The sequence below is a fragment of the Ovis aries genome, chromosome 11 (genome assembly GCF_016772045.2).
Source record: "Ovis aries strain OAR_USU_Benz2616 breed Rambouillet chromosome 11, ARS-UI_Ramb_v3.0, whole genome shotgun sequence".
Taxonomy (NCBI): Eukaryota; Metazoa; Chordata; class Mammalia; order Artiodactyla; family Bovidae; genus Ovis; species Ovis aries.
The window spans coordinates 61,696,212-61,722,925 of NC_056064.1; the positions used below are offsets into that span (position 1 = coordinate 61,696,212).

General features: G+C 47.1%; 1 protein-coding gene across 19 annotated transcripts in view; it reads right to left on the minus strand.

Annotated features, from left to right (window-relative positions):
* CEP112 (centrosomal protein 112) overlaps nucleotides 1–26,714 on the minus strand; it is a 313,262-nt gene that overhangs the window by 224,178 nt on the left and 62,370 nt on the right. For 16 of the 19 annotated variants that reach the window (XM_027973977.3, XM_060395895.1, XM_042256535.2 and 13 more), the window contains 6 exons: nucleotides 25,595–25,713; nucleotides 23,358–23,501; nucleotides 8,294–8,460; nucleotides 7,863–7,992; nucleotides 5,279–5,371; nucleotides 4,358–4,417 (listed from right to left, as the gene is read on the minus strand). In XM_027973977.3, coding sequence (XP_027829778.1) covers nucleotides 4,358–4,417; nucleotides 5,279–5,371; nucleotides 7,863–7,992; nucleotides 8,294–8,460; nucleotides 23,358–23,501; nucleotides 25,595–25,713 — 713 coding nt within the window. The remainder of the gene's footprint in view (nucleotides 1–4,357; nucleotides 4,418–5,278; nucleotides 5,372–7,862; nucleotides 7,993–8,293; nucleotides 8,461–23,357; nucleotides 23,502–25,594; nucleotides 25,714–26,714) is intronic. The other 3 variants (XM_027973978.3, XM_060395898.1, XM_027973976.3) reach the window with 1 other exon arrangement.

A 26,714-nucleotide genomic window follows, 5' to 3' on the forward strand; every position in this document is an offset into this window, starting at 1 on the left:
CCTATGCACCGGAAGCTCCTTGTGAGCACGCGCAGATGTGCACGCCCAGTGTGGGCGCCAGCACGGGCGCCGTGCGGGGACCTGGAATAGGGAAGGGAGCTCTGCTAAGGCTGGAGGGTCCTCACGGGGGCCGCCTGGGTGCAAGCCCAGCCGGAGGCCACTCAGCCAGTGCGGACACGGGGCACACTCCTGCCGGCCACGCGGGTGAGGCTGGATGTGCAAGCGGGGGCATGAGACACAGGAGGGCAGTGAGATCAACACATACCCAGTCACACACACAACCACACACACAACCATAGACACACAGTCACACACCCAGTCACACACACAACCACACATACACAACCGTACACAACCACACACCCCATACACAACCACACAGCCACACACACACAACCACACACAATCATACAGAATCACAATCACACACCCAGTCACACACACAACCACACACAACCACACACACACAACCACACATACACAACCATACACAACCACACAATTACACAGTCACACACACAGCCACACACACAACCACACATACACAACTGCACACAACCACACACAACCATACATAACCACAGTCACACACACAACTACACACAATCATACAGAACCACTCAGTCACACACAGTCACACACACAACCACACACAACCACACGCACAACCATACACAACCACACACACAGTCACACACCCGTCACACACAAACACAACCATACAAAACCTCACAGTCACACAGTCACACAACCACACACACAACCACACACACAATCATACAGAACCACACAATCACACACCCAGTCTCACACACAACCACACACAACCATACACAACCACACAATTTATACACTCAGTCACACACAGCCACACACACAACCATACACAACCACATAATTACACAGTCACACACACAGCCACACACACAACCACACATACACAACTGCACACAACCACACACACAACCATACACAACCACACAGTCACACACACAACCACACACAATCATACAGAACCACTCAGTCACACAGTCACACACACAACCACACACAACCACACGCACAACCACACACACAGTCACACACCCATCACACACAAACACAACCATACAAAACCTCACAGTCACACAGTCACACAACCACACACACAACCACACACACAATCATACAGAACCACACAATCACACACCCAGTCTCACACACAACCATACACAACCACACAATTTATACACTCAGTCACACACAGCCACACACACAACCATACACAACCACATAATTACACAGTCACACACACAGCCACACACACAACCACACATACACAACTGCACACAACCACACACACAACCATACACAACCACACAGTCACACACACAACCACACACAATCATACAGAACCACTCAGTCACACAGTCACACACACAACCACACACAACCACACGCACAACCACACAACCACAGTCACACACACAACCACACACTCATACAGAACCACACAATCACACACCCAGTCACACACACAACCACACACACAACCATACACAACCACACAGTCAGTCACACACACAACCACACACACAATCATACACAACCACACAATCAGTCACACACACAATCACAAACTTTTTCAGACACTGAAGCAATACTCCTCAAAAATACCTCTATTTAGCTATTTATTCATTTGGACAGAAGCCTATTTAACTCAAAAATCCTTGTTCTTTGGCTTGTTCCTATTATGATTCTCCTTCATTTTCCCCTCGGTGTTTTAGTGCAATGGAAAGGTAGGTAGGCCGACAGACAGACAGAAGGTAGACAGACAGACCAGCGGCTTGGGAGCCGAGAGGCGCGCCTAGAGGGGCCGCTCCTCGCCGGCGGGAAAGCCCGCGCGGACGGCCGGGCGCGGCGCGCGGACCGCGGGGAGGCCAGCGCCGCCCGCGCCTCACCCGCTCCCCCGACGCAGCGTGTGGGCTTAAACCAAGGGCGCCTGATGCTCCTCCGCCCTCAAGGCTCGCTGGCCTCTCTCACGCTGCCTTCTTTGTCGGCAGGAGGAAACGATGTCACTCAGGTGGCATTTCCTCCTCCTGAACAGGTACTCAGGACTTGGGTTTGTGCGACAGTTACGGAATGCGCACACCTGTAGCACCGTCTAACAAGCGCCCTGTGCCCCGCTCTCTGCTCTCGGGGTACAGAGCCCAGAGCGAGGCGAGGTTGGTGTCAGCCCTCGGAGGTATTCCCTGAGGGGGCTCGAGGCAGCGGACCTTCAAGGACTGAGATCACAGGTTTAATACAGAAAGAAGAACAGATGTCAATGTGAAGGGGCAGATTATGGAATTAAGTGTAAAACAAAAACCAACATGCTGAGCAACATTTTCTTTCAATACAAATACTGTTAGAACGTATGCTGTGGGAACAAAGACGCTCCTTTTTCTTTACAGAAGGTGTTATTTTAAACACACACTCATTGGAAAAGACTCTGATGCTGGGAGGGTTTGGGGGCAGAAGGAGAAGGGGACGACAGAGGATGAAATGGCTGGATGGCATCACCGACTCGATGGACATGAGTTTGGGTGAACGCCAGGAGTTGGTGATGGACAGGGAGGCCTGGTGTGCTGCGGTTCATGGGGTCACAAAGAGTTGGACACGACTGAGCGACTGAACTCAACTGAACTAGTTAGTGTTACTTAAAAGTGAGGCCACCTGATAGCTCAGAGACAGGGAAAGCCTGTGGTCACCAAGATGCCTAACTTCGCGACTGCGGTCTGCTCCCTGAAGTGAAGCCCACTAGGATGGGGAGGTGGCTGCCAGGGAGGACTCGATCTTTAACACGGCTTCCTGTGTGTGTCCACCAGGCAGGGGGCTGGTCCAAAACCCGAGTTTACTTGGTGGCCGGACGGCCAGAAAGAACAGCGGTAGGAGACTGTCTTCCAGCTCTGTGACCCCCACCCCCAGCCGGACACTGTGAACCAGGTGGCCTCCTCTGGGCACCAGGGCCCCGGGGCCCACAGGGGTGCAGATGCCATCTCCCAGGAGGAGGGCTGCCAGCAGGGTAACAGAGCAGGAGGCCAGGGAGGGGTCCTCGACGGATAGGGAGCCAGTTACCCGCCCACAGTACCAACAAGGGACTAACAGGTATACCCAAAGATGTGGATGCCTCAGATGGTGGGCAGTGAGGCTTACAATAATACATGGTCTTCTTTGGGGAAGTCAAATATTAATATTTATGAAGCTGCAAAACTTTAACATGGAAACCAAAAAAAAAAATTCCTTATTTCAGGAAAAGCAGTATTTCTCCCTCCTGCTCAGATATCATTTTGTAGGCATGAAATATATTCAATATCTTGCATTGAGTTGTATTAAAACTGCAGGGGGGGGAATTTTTTTAGCAATAGGAAAACTTATTACACTTTTAAAGAGCACATACTTAGGTCCATGCACGTCACAAGAAACCCCAGGCCCCTGGAGAGCAAGCTGTGCGGCCTGTCCCCTCACCCGCCTCCACCCAGGACCCAGAGAGGCCGCTCTCCAGGAGGCGCTGAACAAACATCCGAGGGCACGGTACACGCACATCAGACGTGGCTTCAGGGCGTTGTAAGAAGTTCGTGCCACACAATCTGTCTCATCAGCTGGGGGGTAGCCTTTCTCTCATTTTCCATTATGTGTGTAATCTACAAGTGGATGAGTTTGGTGGATGTTGGAACTGTAAATGATTACAAAGCAGCAACAAGATCTCTGCTATCACAACTATAGTTACAGGGCAAGCAACAAATTCAAAACGGAAGCTTGAAAGTCACAGACCCTGTAGACTGTCCTTTACGACTGAAGGTGTGAACAGGGTGGACATGAATACAGTTACCACTGATAACAAGGACCCCAGCACGCCTCAGCAGAAACAGTCACTACTCTGAGCCACACGAAATAACGGCTAATTGACTTTTTTTACTAATCAGTTGCAGTGACAATTCTTTCATGGGTTTATATTCTTTGGTTAATCATTTATTTAGAGTTTTATTACACATGTGATACAACAGAAAAAAATAACTCCCATCAGTTATATCATATTTGTAAACTGGTAAAAACAAAATATAATTTCAAAGGGTTATTATGAGAGGTGAACATGATAATACTCTTCACTCATTAAATAAAACATAGAAGTGGTATTTTAATGTCAATGTAATTAAGAATCAAACTGAAGAAGCTGTTCATAAACATGAAAAATAAAGAAGCAAAATTTGATTACTGGCTAACCGAAATAAACCTAGAAATACAGTCTAGAACACATGGCTTTATGGAAATTAGCATGTACTGTTAATTGTCTCATTCGGTATATAAGTGGCTTATAGCTTCCCACAAAACATATTACCTTTTTTTCAAAGGTGCGTTTTAAGTGACTTCTCTCCATTTGAAACTTATTTTCTTGATCCTGTGAATAATAAATATTTTTCTTTATTATACTTAAAATCTCTTCTCGGGTCAATAAAATTGGTAATCTAATGAAACAAGTCAGTCTCTTTGATGACAAACTTATTTGAGTTTTGCCAATAAGTGAGCCCTACCTGTCCAGTTTTCTAAAGCACAAACAGAGACATGAATAGCTTTCTGTCGGAGGCCATAAAATGTCCATTAACTGAAGATGTTACTACTCTCAAAAGCACTTATGTTACAGTGAGAGAGACACTTTCTGATCCTCAGAATTAGGAGACCACTTAAAAATGATCGGATGAATCAATGTGAAAATAATGTGTTGTATCACAAATCAGGGTTTGGTACTTTTTGACCAAAAGAGAGAGAGGGTCTGAAAGGAGGGAAGGAGGGAATTCGCTGGCGGGCTGGTGGTTGGGACGCCGTGCTTCCCGTGCAGGTGGCATGGGGTCCGCCTCTGGTTAGGGAACCGGGATCCTGCACCCACGGGCGCAGCCAAAACCAGACAATGCTCGAGCCAGAGGCGTGGAAGAGAAACAGGAAGAGACAGAGACTACCGGGAACGGCAGGCGGTAATGGAAAGAGGAGGCCATTCTGAAACAAGTGTATTTAAACAAGGTTCATTCTTCAAACTAATCGCATAAGAGTAGGTTGTCCAAATTAAAACTGCTCTTCCTAACTCATCACATGAGCATTTACTTTTGTTAAAATAAATAAGATGAGAAATGATAAGTGCAATAAAAGAATCAGAAATGGTTACCTGCATTTCTGAGCTTTTTAACTGACACTCACTTATACATACACACCCAGAAAAGGACAGGTGGCTTTCAGCCATTGTTCTGTTTCAAAGCACAGGACTCACCTTGAGCTGCTGCTTCCTCTGAAGTTCTGATTCCTGTAATTGCTGCTTTAATTGACAGACGTTCTGTTCCAGCTCTTTAATCATACCAGATGCCTAAAGAGATTTTAGGAAAATAATAAAAAGTGAAATTTTGATTTTTCTATCATCCTACAAACTTCCAGTTGAATAAATTTCCCTTTTTCTTCCTGAAGTTTCAATTAGAATTAAACTTGTCTATAAATATGAAATTTACAAAAATTTAAGTTTAAAAACCCTTTAAGTGAAAATATAAATTAAATTCATAGTATTTAAAGTTATAAAAATATAATACTGATATAAAAATAGGAAATAGAAAACTTTTTAAACGTTCATTTAAAAACCAAATTCACTGGAATAGTTATCAGGTTGGTACAAAAGTAATTGCAGTTTCTGCACTGGTGTAATTTGTCATTTGATATTGGAACACATTCTAAATAAATGTGATGGTTATGTTATATACATCATTTTAATGCACATTTTTCATTTGATGATTTTTTTTTTGCTAATGACTTATTACTTGCTGTTTATTTTATATTTATTTTAAACTACAGAAAAGATGTTAGACAAAAAGCAAATTCGAATGATTTTCTTATTTGAGTTCAAAATGAGTCGTCAAGCAGCAGAGACAACTCGCACCATCAACACCACATTTGGCCTGGGAGCTGCTGAAAGGCATACAGTGCAGCGGCGGCTCAGGAAATCTCACAAAGGGAACAAGAGTCGTGAAGATTAGAGAGCACAGTGGCTGGTCATCGGACGTTGACAACGACAATTGAGAGCCATCATCGAAGCTGATCCTCTTACAACTGCTCAAGAAGCTGCCCAAGAATTCAAGGCCGATCATTCTTTGGTCATTGGCATTTGAAACAAACTGGAAAGGTGGAAAAGCTCGGTAAGTGAGCCCCCGTGAGCTGACCACAAGTCAAAACAGTCTTGGTTCTGAAGTGTCTTCTCTTATTCTATGCAACAACAATGAACCATTTCTCAATCAGATTGTGATGTGTGATTAAAAGTGGATTTTAATACAACTGGCAATGACCAGCTCAGTGGCTGGACAGAGAAGAAGCTCCGAAGCACTTCCCACAGCCAGACTTGCACTAAAAAACAGTCATGTTTGGTGGCCTGCTGCCGGTTTCATCCACTACAGCTTCCTGAATCCCCGCGAAACATTACATCTGAGAAATATGCCCAGCAAGTTGATGAGATGCCCCCAAAATTGCAATGCCTGCAGCCAGCATTGGTCAGAAAGGGCCCAATTCTCCATGACAATGCCTGACTCCACATCACACAACCACTGCTTCAAAAGTTGAAAGCACCTGCCTCATCCGCCGTTTTCACCTCACCTCTCGCCAGCCGACTACCACCTCTTCAAGCATCTTTACAACTTTCTGCAAGGAAAATGCTTCCACAACCAGCAGGAGGCAGAAAATCTTTCTAAGAGTTCATCAAATCCCAAAGCATTGATTTTTATGCTTTGATTTTAAAGTTTTTATGCTTTGATTTTAGAGATTTTAAGCATTGGTTTTAATAAGAGTAAACAAACTTATTTCTCAGTGGGAAAAATGTGTTGACTGTAGTGGTTCCTGGGCTTCCCTGGTGGCTCAGAGGTTGAAGCATCTGCCTGCAATGCAGGAGACCTGGGTTCCATCCTTGGGTCGGAAAGATCCCCTGGAGAAGGAAATGGCAACCCACTCCAGTATTCTTGCCTGGAGAATACCATGGATGGAGGACCCTGGTGGGCTACAGTCCATGGGGTTGCAAAGAGTCTGACATGACTGAGCGACTTCACTTCACTTTTTGGTTCCTATTTTGATCTATAAAGATGTGTTTGAGCCTCGTTATAATAATTTAAAATTCAGTCTGAAACCATGATTATGTTTGCACCAACCTAATAATTCTTGAAATATCAAGTAATTGACCACTTTAGCACTGCAGCTATAGGATTTTCTCTTCATAAATTTCAATTATCTGACACAAAACAGGGTGTGTAGGTTTATATATGTGTGAGTGCAAGAAAACTAACATATAACCAAGATCTCAAAATATTAATAATAATATTACTATTGTTATATTCAAAATATTAACTCTATACATTATTAACAATACCATTGATTAATTATTAACATAACAATGTATAGAGTTATTTGAGTTACTCAAATAATAATGTACTGCTACTGCTGCTGCTGCTAAGTCGCTTCAGTCGTGCCCGACTCTGTGTGACCCCACACACGGCAGCCCACCAGGCTCCTCCGTCCCTGGGATTCTCCAGGCAAGAACACTGGAGTGGGGTGCCACTGCCTTCTCCGAATGAGGTACAGAGTTACTCAAAAATGTTATTAAAACAACTGAACTCTAGTAATTAGTTTAATTAAAAGGGTTGATTTACAGCAGATTTTAATGTATTAAGGATTTGTGTTGTGCTCTACATTAGACAGTCATCATTAAATTAAGCAAAGGAGACTCATTTACACGCCAGACAGTAAGTGTCCACAGGGCACTTCTGGTTCTGTGCTGAGTGCAGGGAGTGACGGCTCTGGCTGGCTACAGCTACCCGCTCCTACAGTACCTGAGAGGCAGAAAGCGCGTGTTCTTTTCTCAGAAGGTTGATGTCAGCATCATACTTGGTTTGTAACAGTTTCAGGTTTTGCTCATAATCACTGATGAGATGGTCTTTCTCTTTATGCAGTGTGTTGCGCCTGAAAGCAACCAGAGGATTAAATACACTTCCAGTGTATTTATAGTCAACCTCTAAAACGGAATTTTTTAGCCAGTCAAATCCAAATGCGTTATCTTTCAATACATCAAATAAGTAAGCACATTTTTATCGAGTGTTCTTAAACAGTATGCTTCTTACGTTCAATGGTACTTAAAAAATTTAACAAACAGCAGCATTAGACTGGAAACCTCCCCAGGTTAAATGCACAGGGTTTTAATTTTACTGGATAACTTACAGAGTTAATGTCAGTTTTTTATAGCCACACCTGAGAGCTGTCTGACCTCAGACAATACCTTGCCTTTACATCTTGTAATTCATTACATGTTATCTGGTAACATCTCTCCAGTTCCAGTTTTTCTTGAATTAATTTCTGTTTCTGTAAATTACTGTTCTCCGCTTCTCCAGTCAGCTGCTGGACACGGGACTCCAGTTCTTTGATCATCTGGTTCTAAAAGAATGGTTCATTGTTAAGAATGCCTCTGACTTTATAACAATTCTGCATCATTAAGTAACCTGAAAAAAAATGCAAGGGATTAGAGATAAGAATACAAAAAAAAAGGTACCATAAACCATACTAATAAAAACCAACCTAACCTCTAAATTAACTGTCTATTATTAAAAAAAAAAAAAAGGAGCGCTTTCTTCGTGTTTGCACACTTTCAGCCTCTTATTCGTTCAGTGAGTGGGAATTCGTTCACTGAAACAGCACCATTCTGATCCGGGGATATAAGCTTAAGTGCATGCATGCTAAGTCGCTTCACTCATATCCAATTATCTGCAACGCTATGGACCACAGCCCGCTGGGCTCCTCTGTCCATGAGATTCTCTAGCCAAGATTACTGGAGTGGGCTGCCACTTCCTTTTCCAGGGGTCTTTCTGACTCAGGGATTCAACCCACATCTCTTACGTCTACCATGCGGGCAAGAGGGTTCTTTACCACGAGCGTGACCCAGGAAGCTCACCACTTACCCTGCTGCTGCTGCTGAGTCGCCCCAGTCATGTCCGACCCTGCGACCCCACAGACGGCAGCCCGCCAGGCTCCCCCGTCCCTGGGATTCCCCAGGCAAGAACACTGGAGTGGGTTGCCATTTCCTTCTCCAATGCATGAAAGTGAGAAGTGAAAGGGAAGTCGCTCAGTCATCAGCACCCTCCCAAAAAAGTCTGATAAAATATGTACAAGAGCTACATGTGGTAAATTACAAACCTCTGAGGAAAGAATGAGAAAAATCAAAGAACTAGATAAATGGAGAGACAGCCCATGTTCATGGATAGGAAGACTCAGTAATACAATGTTGCTTATTTGCAACTTGATCCATGGATTTAATGCAACATCAATTAAAATCCCAGAAAAATATTTCATGGATATGAATAAACTGCTCTTAAAGTTTACATGGAGACAAAGGCACAAAACACCCTGAAAAATGGAAAGGGAAGAGCAAAGTTGGAAGACTGACACTGCCTACTTCAAGACACAGTAATCAAAGCACTGTGGCCTGCCAAAGGAAAAGACAACCAGATCAATGGAATAGAACAGAGAGGCCAGAAAGAGCCCCCCATAAACGCAGCCTGATTTCCGACAAAGGGACAAAAGCAGCGCAATGGAGCGAAGGCAGTGTCTTCACCACATGGTCCTGGAACAACTGGACAACCGACGCAAAAAACAAAAAGGAATCTAGACACATATCTTACAGACTCACTCAGAAGAGATCACAGACCTAAATGCAAAATGCAAAACCACAAAAATCCTAGGAAATCACACAGGGAAAACCTAAATTGTCTTAAGTTTGGCAAGACTTTTTAGATACAATATCCATGGCACAATGCATTAAAGAAATAATTGACAAACTGGACTTTATTACGATTAAAATTTTCTATTCCACAAAAGACAGTACGTATTAAGAGAATCAGAACATAAGCCACAGATGGGGAAACAGTATTTGCAAAAGACACATCTGATGAAGGACTGTTATCCAAAATATACAAAGGACTCTTATAACTCAACAATAATAAAATAAAAACCTAATTTAAAAATGGGTTAAAGACTTAGACACCCTACCAGAGAAGATGAACAGCTGATGCATAAGCGTAGGAGAGGCTGTCATACCGCACGTCACCATGTACCATGGAAATGCGGGTTAAACACCAGTGAGACTGCACCCATCGGAACAATGACGCAAACGCTGAGGAGGGTTTGGAGCAGCAGGAGCTCCACTGACTACCGGCAGGAACGCAAAGGAGCGTCTGGAAGGCAGTTTGGCAGGTTCTCAGAAAGCACACTCTTTTCATCCAATCCAGGAATCATGCTGATTGGTATTTGCCCAAATGAGTTAAAATTTTGTGTCCATGTGAAAACCTGCACACAGAATTTACAGTAGCTTTGTATTCACAACTGGCAAAAAGCAATGAAGACACCCTTCGGGAGGTGAATGGATAAACTGAAGTGTGTGCAGAGGATGGGACGGTATTCAGCACTAAGCGGAAATGAGCTCTCAGGCCTTGAAGAGGCGCAGAGGAGACCTACGTGCATATTAATAAGCAGAAGAAACCCACTGGGAAGGCCTACGTACCGCACGGCTCCAGTGACACGCTGTTTGGGAGACAACTGCGGGGGGCTGGGCGAGGGGAAAGACGCGTAGGTGGAGACGGGATTTTCAGGGCAGTGGCAATGCTATGTCTAATACCAGAACGTTAGGGCAGTCCGTGCCATGGTGCCCTTGCCCAAGGCCACAGCACATATGACACCGAGACTCAACTCTGACCTAAGAGATGGACTCTGGGAGAGGGCGCACTCTGGTGGGGGTGTCCATGGTGGTGGGCTCTGCCTGTCAGCAGAAGGGACAGGGCTTGTGGGAATCTACCTTCCCCCTCAATTCTACTGTGTATAAAACAGCTCTAAAAATACTAAGTCTACAGAAAACAGGCCCTAGAACCGTTCCCTTTACCACATGATTCGACTCATTTTCTCAGGCTCAAACTGATTTTGGAAATAAATTTTCTGTATAATGTCCATCCTAATTCTAACATGCTGCTACTGCTAAGTCGCTTCAGTCGTGTCCGACTCTGTGCGACCCCATAGACGGCAGCCCACCAGGCTCCCCCGTCCCTGGGATTCCCCAGGCAAGAACACGAGTGGGTTGCCAAGTCCAACATACAAAGATCAAATTGTCAAAGACTGACTTACCCTGAGAGTCCCTTAGCAATTAATTCAAATAATCTATATGTTTAGCACAGGCGATAGATAATAAATAAATAGACCAAAATGGGCCAAAACAAGCGGGTTGGCACTGTCTGTGAAGGCCGGCACAAGGTCAGGGAGCCCCGGGGCTGTGCCAAGCAGAACAGTCGCCAAGGGGAGACAAGCACCGGAGGCGAGGAGACGACTTGGGGTGGAGACACGGGAGGGCAGCCAGTCGAACCGGAAAGCCCGGGAAAGGGGGACGAGAGAAACAGCAGGAGCAAAGGAGGGAAGGATGAGCAGGTTCAACATGAAGACAGGACGGTTCCGACACGAAGCCCCACGCTGAGCGCCTGCGTGACACCTGGCTGGGGAAGCTTGCTTGGTTTCTGGTGCAGTTCAGTTCAGTTCAGTCGCTCAGTCGTGTCCGACTCTTTGTGACCCCGTGAATCGCAGCACGCCAGGCCTCCCCGTCCATCACCAACTCCGGGAGTTCACGCAGATTCACGTCCATCGAGTCAGGCTTCTGGTGCAAGGGTGCTATTAAGGACGTCCCTACTGTACAGCCAAGCGTCACGCGAACTGGAAACATGGCTTCTGAATTAAGATCTGCATTTACTGAACGGATACTTCTACCTACGCTGGAACAAACTCTCTGATTCAAGAAGCAAAATGTATGATCACACTGACTCACTTGACTATTTGTATTTACTCTATTTTTAAAAGCATTTTCTTAACAATTAGACAAAATAAAGCAAACATAAAGTATCAATAAACAAAAAGAAAGTTAAAACTTATGTCGGGGAAACCCTACAGACGTATATGAAATACCTTAATCACATTTGGCCAAAATAACCATTTTTTTTAAACGAATACAAAGATCTGAGGGGACACAAAAGAGTGGAAACCTCAAAATGGGGCCCAAAGTCGCGTAGGTAAAAAGACGCTGATGTCGAGCCACAGTTTTCAGACTGTAACAAACAGGGGGGAAGGGGGATTCCAGGCTTTTTAACTACAGAATCAGAGAGGAACAGACAGATTACCTTGGGCACAAAGAATCGCCTGCCACACTGTGGCCTCAGAGGGGGCGCTCGGAACACGAGGCTGGAGTTTGTGAACGGACATGGCTTGTAGACAGAAGTTACAGTGGGCATTAGGGTAGCAATCCAAGGTCTCGGTCGCGGGGAAGCAAGACAGCCTGCACATGTGGGACACGGACCCAGAGGAGAGCGGGGGGAGCGACCAGCAGGCCGCCGGAAGGACCCGGAATGAGGCAACAATGGCCTGAGCCGTAGCTGTGGAGACAGAAGGGGCGCGGCAGCTCCAAGCAGACTCGCGCAGAGGCGACCAGAGCGCCCAGCAGAGCACCGCGCGCAGGGAACGCGGCGCAGCAGGGGCCGAGGCCGACGCTCGCGAGCAGCGGTGCGCGGGGCATTCAGCGGGGGGCTGTGCAAGGACGCTATTTCCGGAGGAAATGCCGGCGCTATTTTCAGCAACTTAAGTACTTGTAAATTATAGAATATCTGATGGGCTTTCAGTTATATAACCGATAGGTAGAATAAGAAATGTTAGAATTTTACATACAAACTTTGTGTGAAACCCTCCAGAGTCAAAAATTAGAAAGGATTCAGTTCAGTTCAGTCGCTCAGTCGTGTCCGACTCTTTGCGACCCCATGAATCACAGCTCGCCAGGCCTCCCTGTTCATCACCATCTCCCAGAGTTCACGCAGACTCACGTCCATCGAGTCAGTGATGCCATCCAGCCATCTCATCCTCGGTCGTCCCCTTCTCCTCCTGCCCCCAAATCCCTCCCAGCATCAGAGGCTTTTCCAATGAGTCAACTCTTCTCATGAGGTGGCCAAAGTACTGGAGCTTCAGCTTTAGCATCATTCCTTCCAAAGAACACCCAGGGCTGATCTCCTTCAGAATGGACTGGTTGGATCTCCTTGCAGTCCAAGGGACTCTCATGAGTCTTCTCCAACACCACAGTTCAAAAGCATCAATTCTTCGGCACTCAGCCTTTTCACAGTCCAACTCTCACATCCATACATGACCACAGGAAAAACCATAGCCTTGACTAGACGGACCTTAGTCAGCAAAGTAATGTCTCTGCTTTTGAATATACTATCTAGGTTAGTCATAACTTTTCTTCCAAGGAGTAAGTGTCTTTTAATTTCATGGCTGCAGTCACCATCTGCAGTGATTTTGGAGCCCCAAAAATAAAGTCTGACACTGTTTCCACTGTTTCCCATCTATTTCCCATGAAGTGATGGGACCGGATGCCATGATCTTCATTTTCTGAATGTTTAGCTTTATGCCAACTTTTTCACTCTCCTCTTTCACTTTCATCAAGAGGCTTTTTAGCTCCTCTTCAGTTTCTGCCATAAGGGTGGTGTCATCTGCATATCTGAGGTGATTGATCTTTCTCCCACAATCTTGATTCCAGCTTGTGCTTCTCCCAGCCCAGCGCTTCTCATGAATAATCAGCAACTATTTACAGAGTCCGAAGTTCAACTCACATGGCAAAAGGAGCAACATATTTTATTTCAAAAAAATTCTTCTTGAAACGTATATACAAAATGCACAAATCTTAGACATATGTTCTGATAACTTGTCACTTGGAAATAGCCATGAACCAGTGCTGGTGATGTTTCAGTCACTAAGTCACGTCCAACCCTTGCGACCCTACGGAGTGTAGCCTGCCAGGTCTGTGGGGTTTCCCAGGCAAGAACACTGGAGTGGGCTGCCATGTCCTTCTCCAGGGGACCCTCTGCACCCAGGGGTCACACCTGTGTCTCCTGCACTGCAAGCAGGTTCTTCACCACTGAGCCACCAGGGAAGCTGCGCGCGAGCCAGGACAGGACTCAAGCGCGGGGGCTGCTCAGGTGCCGCGCTGCTCATCCTCCGCAGAAAGGAGACCACAGGGCTGCTCGGGTGCCGCACTGCTCATCCTCTGCAGACAGGTAGCCACTATTCTGATGGCTATCACACAAAAAAAGCCTTGTCTTTTGCTGAACTTTCTGTAAATAAATTCAGAGAGTATGTACCCTTTCGGGTCAGGCACATCACGTCTGTGAGAGTTGTCATCCGTGACATGGGGTATAGCAGTCTTTCAGTGGTATATTCAGTATTCCACTGTGGAATACTCCTAAAATAATTGATCCATTTCACTGACTGACTGTTGTTCTCAGTGTTCGGTTATTAATAATGACGCTGCTATGAACATTTTCACACGTGTTTCACGGTGCACGTATTCACCCGTTTCTTTTGGTTGGACATTCTGTAGTGAAAATGCTGAGTCACAGGCGATTTGAAAACTATGACCAGGCAAAAACTTGAAAGTGAACATCTGTAACAGCAAACGCTTATAGCTGCCCAAAGCAGATGCAACCAAGATGTCCTTTGACAGATACATGGATAAACAGTGCTAATCCATATAACTGAATATTATTCAGCAATAGAAAGAAATGAGCTGTAAAGCCATGAAAAGACATGAAGAAACCATATGTGCCTAATTTTTAATGAAAGAAGCCAGTCTGAAAAGGCTACATACTGTATGATTCCAATTATATGGCATTTTGGAAGAGAAACTGTGCAAAAAACGATGTTTTACAGACAGTCAAGGCGATCGGTGGCTGCCAGAGATCCCGGGGAGACGGGCAGGGGAACCAGGGTGGGGCACGCGAGAGGTCAGGACAGCGGAAATGCTTCGCGTGAGACCATGAGGGCATAGGCATGGCGATGCATCTGTCAAAACCCACGGAATTCCAAAGCACAAAGGGTGAGCTTCATGCAAACTTACAAAACCAACTTAGTAGTTCAGGGATCCCAGGAAGAAGCTGTGAGAAGAGAATCTCGTTGTATCACAAATATGTAGAAAACCTCCTTGAAGGGGTGGCAGGAAATGCGAGGACCTGAGCGAGTCTGGAACTCACGGCACCTGAGGCCAGAGGCAACAAGGGCCGCGCGTGCGCCCCATTCTGGCCAGCAAGCGTGGTCCTGTGGGGGCACAGATCAACGGTCCTGCTGACACCCACGCCTGCGGACCGAGACTGAGCAGGCAGAGAGGGAGTGGAGGAGGGCGGAGGCCACGCTCCCAGCGCCAGGCTGGGAACTTACGGGCGAGCGGAGAGGGCCAGGCTCTCACCAGCAGACTGGGGATTTACGGACAAGTGGAGGCCACGCTCCCAGCGCCAGACTGGGAACTTTCGGGCGAGCGGAGAGGGCCACTCTCCCACCGCCAGACTGGGGATTTACAGGCAAGCAGAGGCCAGACTAACCCACGTGGTGAAGGGTTAGAGCTGCAGACCCCATAAGAGAACGTGTTTCGCTTAACACAGATGCCGTTGGTCACATACACGAAGGCTCCTCGATGTGCCTGCACACACAGGCCTGTGTGCACACACACACTCTGGTGAGAGGTCAGGAAAGAAGCAACAGCCCGCAGTCACGAGCACCCCCGGAAAGCGGACCCCGGGCTCTCACACCGCTCTGCCCCCAGAAAGTGGACTCCGGGCTCTCACACCGCTCTCCGCGTCCTCCACATTGCACGGGAGGCCAGGGGAGCCCCAGGGCCTCCTGGAGAATCTCCCAGTGGCTGAAGCTCGAGCAACTTAGGTGGCAAAATGAAGGAAGACGGGATTATAACCCAGAACATAAACAATATCCACACTGATAAAAGTAAGTTGTTCACCCAGAGAGATGTTATGGGGAGGGGAGGTGGGAGGGGGGTTCATGTTTGGGAACGCATGTACACCCGTGGTGGATTCATGTCAATGTATGGCAAAACCAATACAGTATTGTAAAATAAAATAAAGTAATTAAAAAAATAAATAAATAAAATAAAAACAAACAAATAAATAAATAAATAAAAGTAAGTTGTTCAATAAATTAACAAATGAGGGAGACGAGACAGACATCCCAATAATTCACAGACTCCCCTCCCTTGAGTACAGAGAGCACACCCCGCACCCCTCACGCACAGGCTCCTCACGGGAACTGTCTTCCCAAGAGCAGTGAGGGAAGGCTGGAGGACGGCTTCACGGGGAGAACCCAGGACACACCCGCAGCCAGGCGGCCAGGGCGGAACCCAACACCCACCCGCGGCCAGGGCAGAACCCAGCACACACCACTGCAGCCAGGCGGCCAGGGCTAGCGTCCACGGGGTGGCCACGGGTAGCGAGTGCCCCTGATGTGATACGGAGAGCAGCACTCTACTTCCATGACCTACCGCGTCAGCCCATAACCCCATCTTCTCACGACAAGAGCAGGAGGCGGGGCGCCCTGCAGCATTCCTGACCAGGCCTCCTCGCAAGTGCCGAGGTCATGAGAGAGAAGGGGCATCTGAGACACGGTCACAGCCCAAAGGAGCCCAAGGAGGAAACAGCGTGGCATCTGGAAGAGGTCCTGGAGAAGGAGGAGGACACCAGGGAACAGTGAAGGAGAACGGAGCCAGCTGGGGACTCCGGCTTCTGAAGGCGTCCTGCTCATTTCTGCCTGTAACAAGTGCACCAGAATGACGCAAGATGTCAGAAAGGGAGAGCGGGGTGTGGGGCACACGGGAACACTACCGTCCCCTCAAACTCCCTGTAAACCTAAAGCCTATAAAATATAAAATCTATCTGTTTGAATGGCAGTCCTATTCAAAATAATCAACTGACGCTGTTCAGGATCTTCTTTAACACTGTGATGCTGGAGGAGAAATGCTGGTGGCAACTATGAAACGAGGGACCCCAGCCATGCTGGAGAGTGACGAGCTGCTCTGATTCACGCTCGCCGCGAACGGTGGTGGTTACCTGTAAGGGGTTAACACAAAGCTTCCCGTGCCTAAGGCCTCTGATACTCTTCAGCTCGATTCAGGTCCATGAATAGAACTTGGAGTGTCAGGGGCTTGGAATGGAAAAACACAGCTCATCTCTGTTTCCAGTCCCCTGACTGACCTTCAGCATTTCCCTTCAACAATGAGTGCAGTCAAGCACCAGTGAAGTATTAGCAATGCCTGTGAGCAACGGAACTCGCAGACAGTTTATAGGCCATCATAGTGTGGCATGATCCCTAATATTGTTTCAGTCAGGTCAGTCGCTCAGTCGTGTCTGACTCTGCAACGCCACGGACTGCAGCACGCCAGGCTTCCCTGTCCTCCACCAACTCCCGGAGCTTGCTCAAACTCATGTCCATTAGTCAGTGACCCCACCCAATCCTCCCATCCTCGGTCGTCCCCTTCTCCTTCCACCTTCAGTCTTTCCCGGCATCAGGGTCTTTTCCAGTGAGTCAGTTCTTCACATCAGGTGGCAAAGTACTGGAGTTTCAGCTTCGGCATCAGTCCTTCCCGTGAATATTCAGCACTGACTTCCTTTAGGATGGACTGGTTTGATCTCCTGGCAGTCTAAGGGACTCTCAAGAGTCTTCTCCAGCATCACAGCCCAAAAGCATCAATTCTTCAGCGCTCAGCTTTCTAATATTGTTTAGCCTCATCATTATTCATAAGTTACAACATTTATTAGGCCCACTGCTCAGTTATGATATTTTTCATTCATTTGAAAGCATATGTATTACTTTATCATGACTCTGATTTATTAATATTTTGATGACTGTAACTATAATTTCTTTGTCATCTTATATAATTTTATTAAATTGTCAAATACTATTCTGAGAGGGATGCATAAACTTCACAAGATTGCTAGTGGCATCCGTGCTAAAGAGAGGGGCAAAGAATTCCGCTAAGAAAGCCTAAAATTTCAATAAAGCCACTCACAGACTGTGTGTCTAAACCCCTGATATGAAGAGAGCCCTACACTTTACAGCTGCCACCTCCCCAAGCATCTAAGGACACTGCTATCATTTTTATATTTATAAGTTCTAACACATAGCTCTAAAAATCCAGGGTTTCCATGTTTAATTGTTAGTTTCATGCAAGGAGACCCCTGCCAATACCAAAAGACACAGGTCTAATCATCTGTACAAATGCCTGCTTACAAAAAAATGGAACAGGGGAAAAAAAAAAAGACCCAATTAAAAAAAGAAGAGAGCTTGAAAGAATAAAACACAGGAACTAATTCTCAGTGACAGCCTCGTCTTTCATCTTAAGCCGTGCCTTGAACTCTTCCTTGTTTAATTATTAACTCAGGAGCGGCTCAGCAAGGTCTGTCTAGAGTTGACGACTCTTAAATTCAACTGTGCTGACAGACCCTGTCCATTCTTCTCTATATTTTACTGTTACCTGATGACAAGGTCTGAATGCTAATTTTTAAATTCAACTTTCATTAAAAATAGAAAGCAGTTTCTCTAGCAGTAGCCTCTTGGCCCCAAAGTATGACTTTAGTTTACACCTCGAATTGATAAAAATTCCAATGTCAAAGCTATTGCTCTCTCACTGTTGCCGAACTGATGAAAAATAACAGTGCAGTGCACATTGTAAGCGAGTAATATGTTTCACAAGTTCCAACCCTACAACCGCTTAATATATTCGCATTCGTGAAAATTTAGGAGGCTGAGATGACAAAAATGTATTTCAAATACAAATTTGGCTTTTGTTCAGGGCCTTGAATATCACCCTTGTGCTGATTCTCCAGAAAACAAACCCTGATCTTGCCAAGGAGAGCTGGTCCACGTTGGGCGTCCCAGCCCCACCAGGGAGCAGCCCCCGCAGCGGCAGTGCTTGCCCTCCTCAGACCCCAGGCCCAGCCGCCTGCCCCCCGCAACCGCACCCTCGGCCCTGGGTCCCCAGCCCCCACATCCGTCCTCGGAGCCCATGGGTTGTTCTCTGCACAGAGCCAGACAGACACGTTAGGAATGACGCTCAGATGCAGCGACTCTGATGTGCTCAATCCAGCTCAAATGCAACAAGATGCCAACCGTTTAGGGAGCTGCACGCTTTAGAACAGGCAAACCTTACAATATACTAATTATAATCATACACCGATGCAGCGACTCTGATGTGCTCAATCCAGCTCAAATGCAACAAGATGCCAACCGTTCAGGGAGCTGCACGCTTTAGAACAGGCAAACCTTACAATATACTAATTATAATCATACACCGATCAAGCTGTTTTTTCTTTTTTTAAAGCATCAATCACAAGGTTTCCCCTGGTCTGTGCCCTGACACAGTCTCCTTCCTCGCTGCTCTCTGCTCACAGGGCCCCGTCCGTCCCTGCCGCCGTCTGCTCTGCGCTGAACTCGGCTGGCGGGCCCCAGCTTTGGGATTTCTGCACTGGCTGTTGCTTCTGCCTGAGATTCCGGAAGACGCGGGGCAGCACCAGGAGGCGCACGCGCGGGAGAGCGCGGCCCAGAGATGGCGCCCAGTGAAGGCTCAGGCGGTGTCAAGCTTCAGCAAGCATTCTTGATTTTCATGTGTTAAGTGTCACTCCAGTGTGGCCAATGTGAGTATTTGGGGTATTATTTGAGCCCTTTGTGTTTTTCATTTTTCTTTAATTCCAAGAAATTAATTTACATTATTTCTTCAAAAAGGCCTGTCCCTCCTGCTTCTTGGCCTCCTCCTGTGTCTCCGTCTCCAGTATTTTCTTCCCAGCCTCTGCGCCCAGGACACTTTTCCATTCTGATCTCGGTGTTGCTGGTTGTGTTTCAGTCGCTAAGTTGTGTCTGATTCTTGCGACCGTGTGGACTAGGAACCTACCAGGCTCCTCTGTCCCTGGGATTCTCCAGGCAAGAATACTGGAGTGGGTTGCCATTTCCTTCTCCAATGCAGAGACGGCAGCTAACCAGGCTCCTCCACCCATTGGATTTTCCAGGCAAGAATACTGGAGTGGGTTGCCATTTCCTTCTCCAATTCTGATCTTCAGTTCAGTCGCTCAGTCGTGTCCGACTCTTTGCGACCCCATGAGTCGCAGCACGCCTGACCTCCCTGTCTATCACCAACTCCCGGAGTTTACCCAAACTCATGTCCATCAAGTCAGTGATGCCATCCAGCCATCTCATCCTCTGTCCCCCACTTCTCCTCCTGCCCCCAATCTCTCCCAGCATCAGCGTCTTTTCAAATGAGTCAGCTCTCTGCATCAGGTGACCGAAGTATTGGAGTTTCAACTTTAATATCAGTCCTTCGAATGAACACCCAGGACTGATCTCCTTTAGAATGGACTGGTTGGATCTCCTTGCAGTCCAAGGGACTCTCAAGAGTCTTCTCCAACACCACAGTTCAAAAGCATCAATTCTTTGGTGCTGAGCTTTCTTCACAGTCCAACTCTCACATCCATACATGATCACAGGAAAAACCACAGCCTTGACTAGACGGACCTTTGTTGGCAAAGTAATGACTCTGGTTTTTAATATGCTGTCTAGGTTGGTCATAACTTTCCTTCCAAGGAGTAAGTGTCTTTTAATTTCATGGCTGGAGTCACCATCTACAGTGATTTTGGAGCCCAAAAAATAAAGTCTGACACTGTTTCCACTGTTTCCCCATCTATTTGTCGTGAAGTGATAGGACCAGATGCCATGATCTTCATTTTCTGAATGGTGAGCTTTAAGCCAACTTTTTGACTCTCCTCTTTCCTTTCATCAAGAGCCTTTTTAGTTCCTCTTCACTTTCTGCCATAAGGGTGGTGTCATCTGCATATCTGAGGTGATTGATATTTCTCCCAGCAATCTTGGTTCCAGCTTGTGTTTCTTCCAGTCCAGCGTTTCTCATGATGTACTCTGCACAGAAGTTAAATAAGCAGGGTGACAGTATACAGCCTCGACGTACTCCTTTTCCTATTTGGAACCAGTCTGTTGTTCCATGTCCAGTTCTAACTGTTGCTTCCTGACCTGCATATAGGTTTCTCAAGAGGCAGGTCCGGTGGTCTGGTATTCCCATCTCTTGAAGAATTTTCCGCAGTTTATCGTGACCCCCACAGGCACAGGCTTTGGCACAGTCAGTGAAGCGGAAGTGGGCGTTTTCTTCCCTGATCTTGCGCTTATTTAATTTCTTAGCAGATGTCCTCCTGCTGTATTTGCTGTGCTGTTTCTAATTGAATCTATTATACTTTTATTTCAATCATTATTTTTCATATCCAGTATTATCATTTGGAAATATTCTAAAATGGTCAGATGTTACGACCAAGGCTAGAGGAACTCGCTGGTGAACCAGCAGTTAGGACTCTGCCTCCCAGAGCGGGGGCCCGAGCTTGATTCCTGGTCAGGGAAATAGACCCTACATGCTGCAAATAAGGATCCTGCAATCTAAAGGCGTGGCACAGCCAAATACTATAAAGTTTTAGAAGTTTTGTTATGGGACATTTCAAACATACGCAAAAGGAGGAGGAGTCGTATAATGAACCCACTATATTCTTCACCCCAATTCCACATCTAGTTGGTTCCTGAACTGTCCAGCACTCTACCTGCTGAAGCCCCACCGGCATCCCCTCCTCCAGAGGTGACGGCGGGACAGGCCCCGGGCCCTGGAAGATCCACGTGGAACCGTTTGCTGCTTAGGTTCCTTCCAAGCGGACTCAGGGTTCTGCTTTCTTGACCCGGCTGGCTCGGGGTCAGCCCACCCCTCACCTGGCCCAACCCCAGACTGTCACCGCTCTCCTCTCCCCTTTGCTGGTCATGGCTGTGTCTGTGGGAGGGGATGGAGGTCCACATCGCGCTCAACCTGCTGTCTTCAAGCAAGTACCCACTAACTTCCTGAGCTGAGCACCTCCTTGTGTATATAGGTCTCCTGATTATTGTTCTTGTATGTCACAACTATCTATTGGGCACTTATCACATAACCTAGTCTATGTATATTAAGGTATTTAATATTCCCAGCAACATACACACACTTCACTCCTGCTGTTACCCTGCCTGATGGATGAGGACCCTGAACACTGTATGAGCCGGCACGGCACTCGAGCTGTTAAGGACCTGGAACGGGAGCCTGAGACCTACAGCCCAGCTCCGCATCACTGTGGACGCTGCGTCCCATTCCTTCCGCCCTCTGAAACGGGTCCTTCAGCTAGTCTGGGGTCTCCAAGACATGCCTAGGTAACAGATTCTGGCTCAAACTCCACAGCTTTAAATCCAAGGAGGCACTCTGGACAAGCCAGCTGACGGAGGGGGCTGAGTGGCCAGGGGACCCTGCTCGTGCTAAGGATTCAGGGTCTCTATGCCACGAGGTCAGATCATGTATCAGGAACAAGGAGGATGAGGGGCACCTGCCTCAGATGTGAGGCCCCAGGTCCAGGTGCCCTTCAGCCCACCTTCCCCAGGCTTCTGTATTTCAGGAAGGCAGCTGAGCCTCTGAAGGGCAGAAGACCCACCCTCTGCCAGCAGAGACCCAGAGAGGGGCTCTGGGGCCCTCCAAACTCCCTAGAAGGATGTGCCTGGCCACCTGTTGTGTGCTCTGGTGGTGCCCCTCTGAGTCCTCAGGAAAAGGACTCTGGGGTCACCCACAGGGCATCTGTGCCTGGTCCCTCATCAAGACAGAGCAACTGAGAAAGTCTGCCTTCCGCTGGTCACACTGCTCCACCTCCTGACCTGAGTGTCCTCACACGAGCATTCTTCACACGAGCATTCTTCACACGAGCATTACAGCCACATTGCTCCACGTCCTGACCTGACTGTCTTCAAACGGGCATTACAGCCACACTGCTCCACCTCCCGATCTGACTGTCCTCACAGAAGAATTACAGCTACACTGTTCCACCTCCTGACCTGTCTTCAAACAGGCATTACAGCCACACTGCTCCACCTCCTGATCTGACTGTCTTCACAGAAGAATTACGGCCACACTGCTCCAACTCCTGATCTGAGGGTCTTCCCACAGGCATTACCACCACACCGCTCCACCTCCTGATCTGACTGTCTTCCCACGGGCATTACACATTTCCAGAAAACAACCATGTCTTCCTAAAAAGGCTGAAACAAATAAATAAAACAGAAAGTAAAAAAGTAAAGAAACTATCTCCAGGCTGAAAGTCAGTGGGGAAGAAAAAAAAACAACAAGAAGAAAGCTTTATAAATGTTTGCAGGGGTAAAAAAAGAGAAAAACTGACAGCAATCGATCCCAAGGGAAATCCCTCAGCCACTGGAAGAGGCCACACACTGCCACGTGCGAGCCTGAGTCGGGAGGGGAGGCGAGGGGTTTTAACTCCACAACACCCTTGCCACGCTCTGCCTGCTCTGGAAGCAGGGATGCATGAGGACAGGGGGATGAAGAGGACAGCTCACAGAGACCAGACGGGAAGCAGACGCACCGTGGACTGCATCTGCGCCGCGTATTCACCCTCCATTTTGTTCAGCCGCACGTTTGTGTCCTCGAGCAGTTCTTGAATATTTTCAGTGTGTCGCTTCTGAAGTTCAAACTTTTCCTTTTCCATTTCTGCTACAGCGGTGTGGAGCTGCAGAGGGAAAGAATTGACTCTTTCACCACTGTTATAGAATGGACTATTTCGTAATTAAGAAAAAAAGGTTTCCTGCATTTCTCTATTTATATGGTGACCTGAACAACAAAAGATAAAAAATATTCGAAGTGAAGATTCATGTAAAGAGCATGATTAAGAAACAACTTTTTGTTTACTTCCCTCAACTGAAAATTTTACTGGATAAACAAATATTAAAGGGAATTATCCACCTCAGGCAGAAACAGTAAATAAATCCGATAACAGAATGCATCAGGTAAGCAGCAGCAGGACCAGCCCGACACCAGAAAACAAAGGCATTTACAATATTGTATCAACTAGGATTGCTACCTCTCAGCATTTTCATCTTATTTGCACGAAATCTTGCACAAGAGTAATGTCCAAAATGGTTACCCTTCACCCTGACTCCCAACAAGAAACTATTTTTATCCACTCCGTAAAGGACACTAAGAAGACACAAGGTGGCTTGTGTAAACCAAAGCAGGCTCTCGGGAGAACTGCGTACTCCGTGTCTGTGCACACTGGCCGTCTTAGTGGAGACTGTGTACACATGCTCAAGCGGGTGAAATGCTGAAATATGGACGCAGCTGAGCTGAGGAAACCAGTCCTCAATGAGCAGCCTCTAAGGAAGTGGAAAACCCAGGCAGCAAGCCTCGTGGGCATCTGTCTACCAGTCTTCATAGCCGGGGAATCCGGACTCTGGTTCCTGATGCCCACCCGTCTTCGCGGGTGGGAATGCGGAATCTAGCCCCTGTCCTCTGCACCCAGCCCAGGCTCACAGATCTGAAGCCTGATGGAGCCCAGAATTACTAGGAATAGTCATTCCAGAGTCTGGCATTTATAGATACATTTAATCAAGTTAAAATAAGTTACAGTTTATATCGTTTTACGGACACTTTGGAGTGTTTTCCAATCACTGCTGGCCTGGTTTTGAGAGGACGGTGTCTTGAGTGAGGTGTTAAACAATGAAATGTGTACCAAAGCCACGCCAACTGTACAGAAGAGGTGGAGGCGCATAAACGGACACGACCCTAGAAGAGCGCCGTCTGCCCTCTGGACAGGGGCCCTCCTCACACGGCCCCGGAGCCACGGCCCCAGGACACAGCCGCCCAGCACCCACTCCAACCACCCCGCGGGGCCCAGGAAAACGCTCGAACTCGACCCACTGGGAGACGGTCAGCGGGAGGAGTTCACCGAAGACCTTCAAGGCCGACTTACTCAAGACAAGCACCGTGTTTCACTTCTTGTGAGTACATTCTGCAATTTCAGCCAATGGCGAAGAGCTCCTGAGCGAAAGCACTGAGTGCCTGCGCGTGCTCAGTCCTGTCCGCCCCCACGACCCCACGGGCTGCAGCCCGCAGGCTCCTCTGTCCACGGGACTCTCCAGGCAGGAACAGCGGAGCGGGCTGCCATGCCCTCCTCGAGCGGATCTTCCCCACCCAGGGATTGAGCCCCCATCTCCTGCACTGCAGGCAGCTTCTTCTTTGCTGAGCCACAGGGAAGCCCAAAAGTAGCTACTATGTGTGACTAGGTAAGACTTTTATGAAACATTATAAGTATTTTTTACATTACTCTTGGCCCTGCTAAATTTAATGAAAATGTTTTTATTAATTAAATGCTCCTTCAAGAATAATCCATCCACAGCTGATTTTGTGTGCACCAAAAACAAGTTTATACTACAACTATTGTGTCATCTTGAGATTTCAGAAAAGAAGGGATCCAGGGGCTTACATCCAAAATTTGAACAATTTAACTCCCCCAAATTATCCTGCTATTATATCCCTATGAATTCTGCTTAAAGTCTATTAGCTCTGACAAAACTTCAGAGCCTTAATTAAAGCCAAGAATTGTTAAAAGTAACTTTTCTAAATGAAAACTAGCTTATAAACCATTAGACTTCCAGAAAAAGTATACCAAAACACGACAGCTATCTCTAGGTAGTCTAGAACACTGTTATTTTTTTCAAACTCTTCTTTACGTTTTGTGGACACCATTATTTTATAACTAAGTGGGTTACGTCAGAGTGTAAGCCTTTCTATTTCTCCGTCACTCTTTCATCTTTTGTAGCTCACCTTTTTCTCCCAGTCGTTATTCAGAGACTCTGCGCTCTGCTCACAGAGCTTTTTCAACTCCGCAATCTGGTTGTCTTTGGTCTCTCGGATAACCTGGCCTTCACGGACCAGGGTCTGAACTGTCAAAAAGGACGAAAACATAATTAAACCAATTCTAGCTGCCACGTAAGAGTCTGCTGGTAAAAAGCAAAGTGCACCAGTTAACAGATCATCGCATCTTCCTGCAGTCTTCCGTGCTCTCCCCTAAAATCTCTCTGCCTCCCTCTTTTCCACGCCCCGCCGCAGCCGCGCGCCCGCAGACAGCGTGCACACCGTGCCGGCCTCCACAGCTCTCCTGCGGGGTGCCCGCCGCTGCTCTGCAGAGGCCCTTTCCCCTGCAGATGCTGCGCCGCGACCCTCAGACGTAACTCCCTGTTCCCCTCCCACAAGACAGAGAGACCCAAAGGCTCCTCAGATCTGACTGCTTTCTGGCCGTATCTTCAGCCACGTCCATGTGTTTCAACTCGTAAACAAACCAACCTATCTATAAATCCACGTCCTTTGATCCTCTTGCCCAGATGCACCCACCTATCCACCTGGAGTGCCCTCCTCCCCTGCTGAAATACTATCTGCTCAAATCAGTCTCAGTTCAAGTCACGCCTCCTTTAGGAACCAACCAGTCTCTCCACCTCTTGCAGGGGCAGAACGACACTCCCCTCGAGGCCCAGGGAACCGCCTAGATTTCTACACCAAGTCCCTTATTGCACTGCATGCTGTAATAGTTTGCTTGCTTCTTCACTGAGGAGACAGATAGTTCACCTTTTTTTCTACAGAGCGAAAGACTGGCACCCAGGCAAGAACCCCAAACGCTGTGTGCTGAGCCCACAGACACAGCAGCCTACCGCTCCAACCTGCCGCTGCTCCTGGGCGCATCAAAGCCAACTGGGACTGAAGCAAATCATGCTCTAAGTTACAAAGAACATATGCCTTATAAACATTCAAACTTCTATCTCCTTCTTAAAAGTGATTTAAACTGTCATTGATTCGACTGAAAGCTGTTCAACATATTCATGTCATCTGATGCAAAATAAATTCAGTTGTGTATTTGCTTGAAAGTAGTATTTTCTTAGCTTCCTTAATA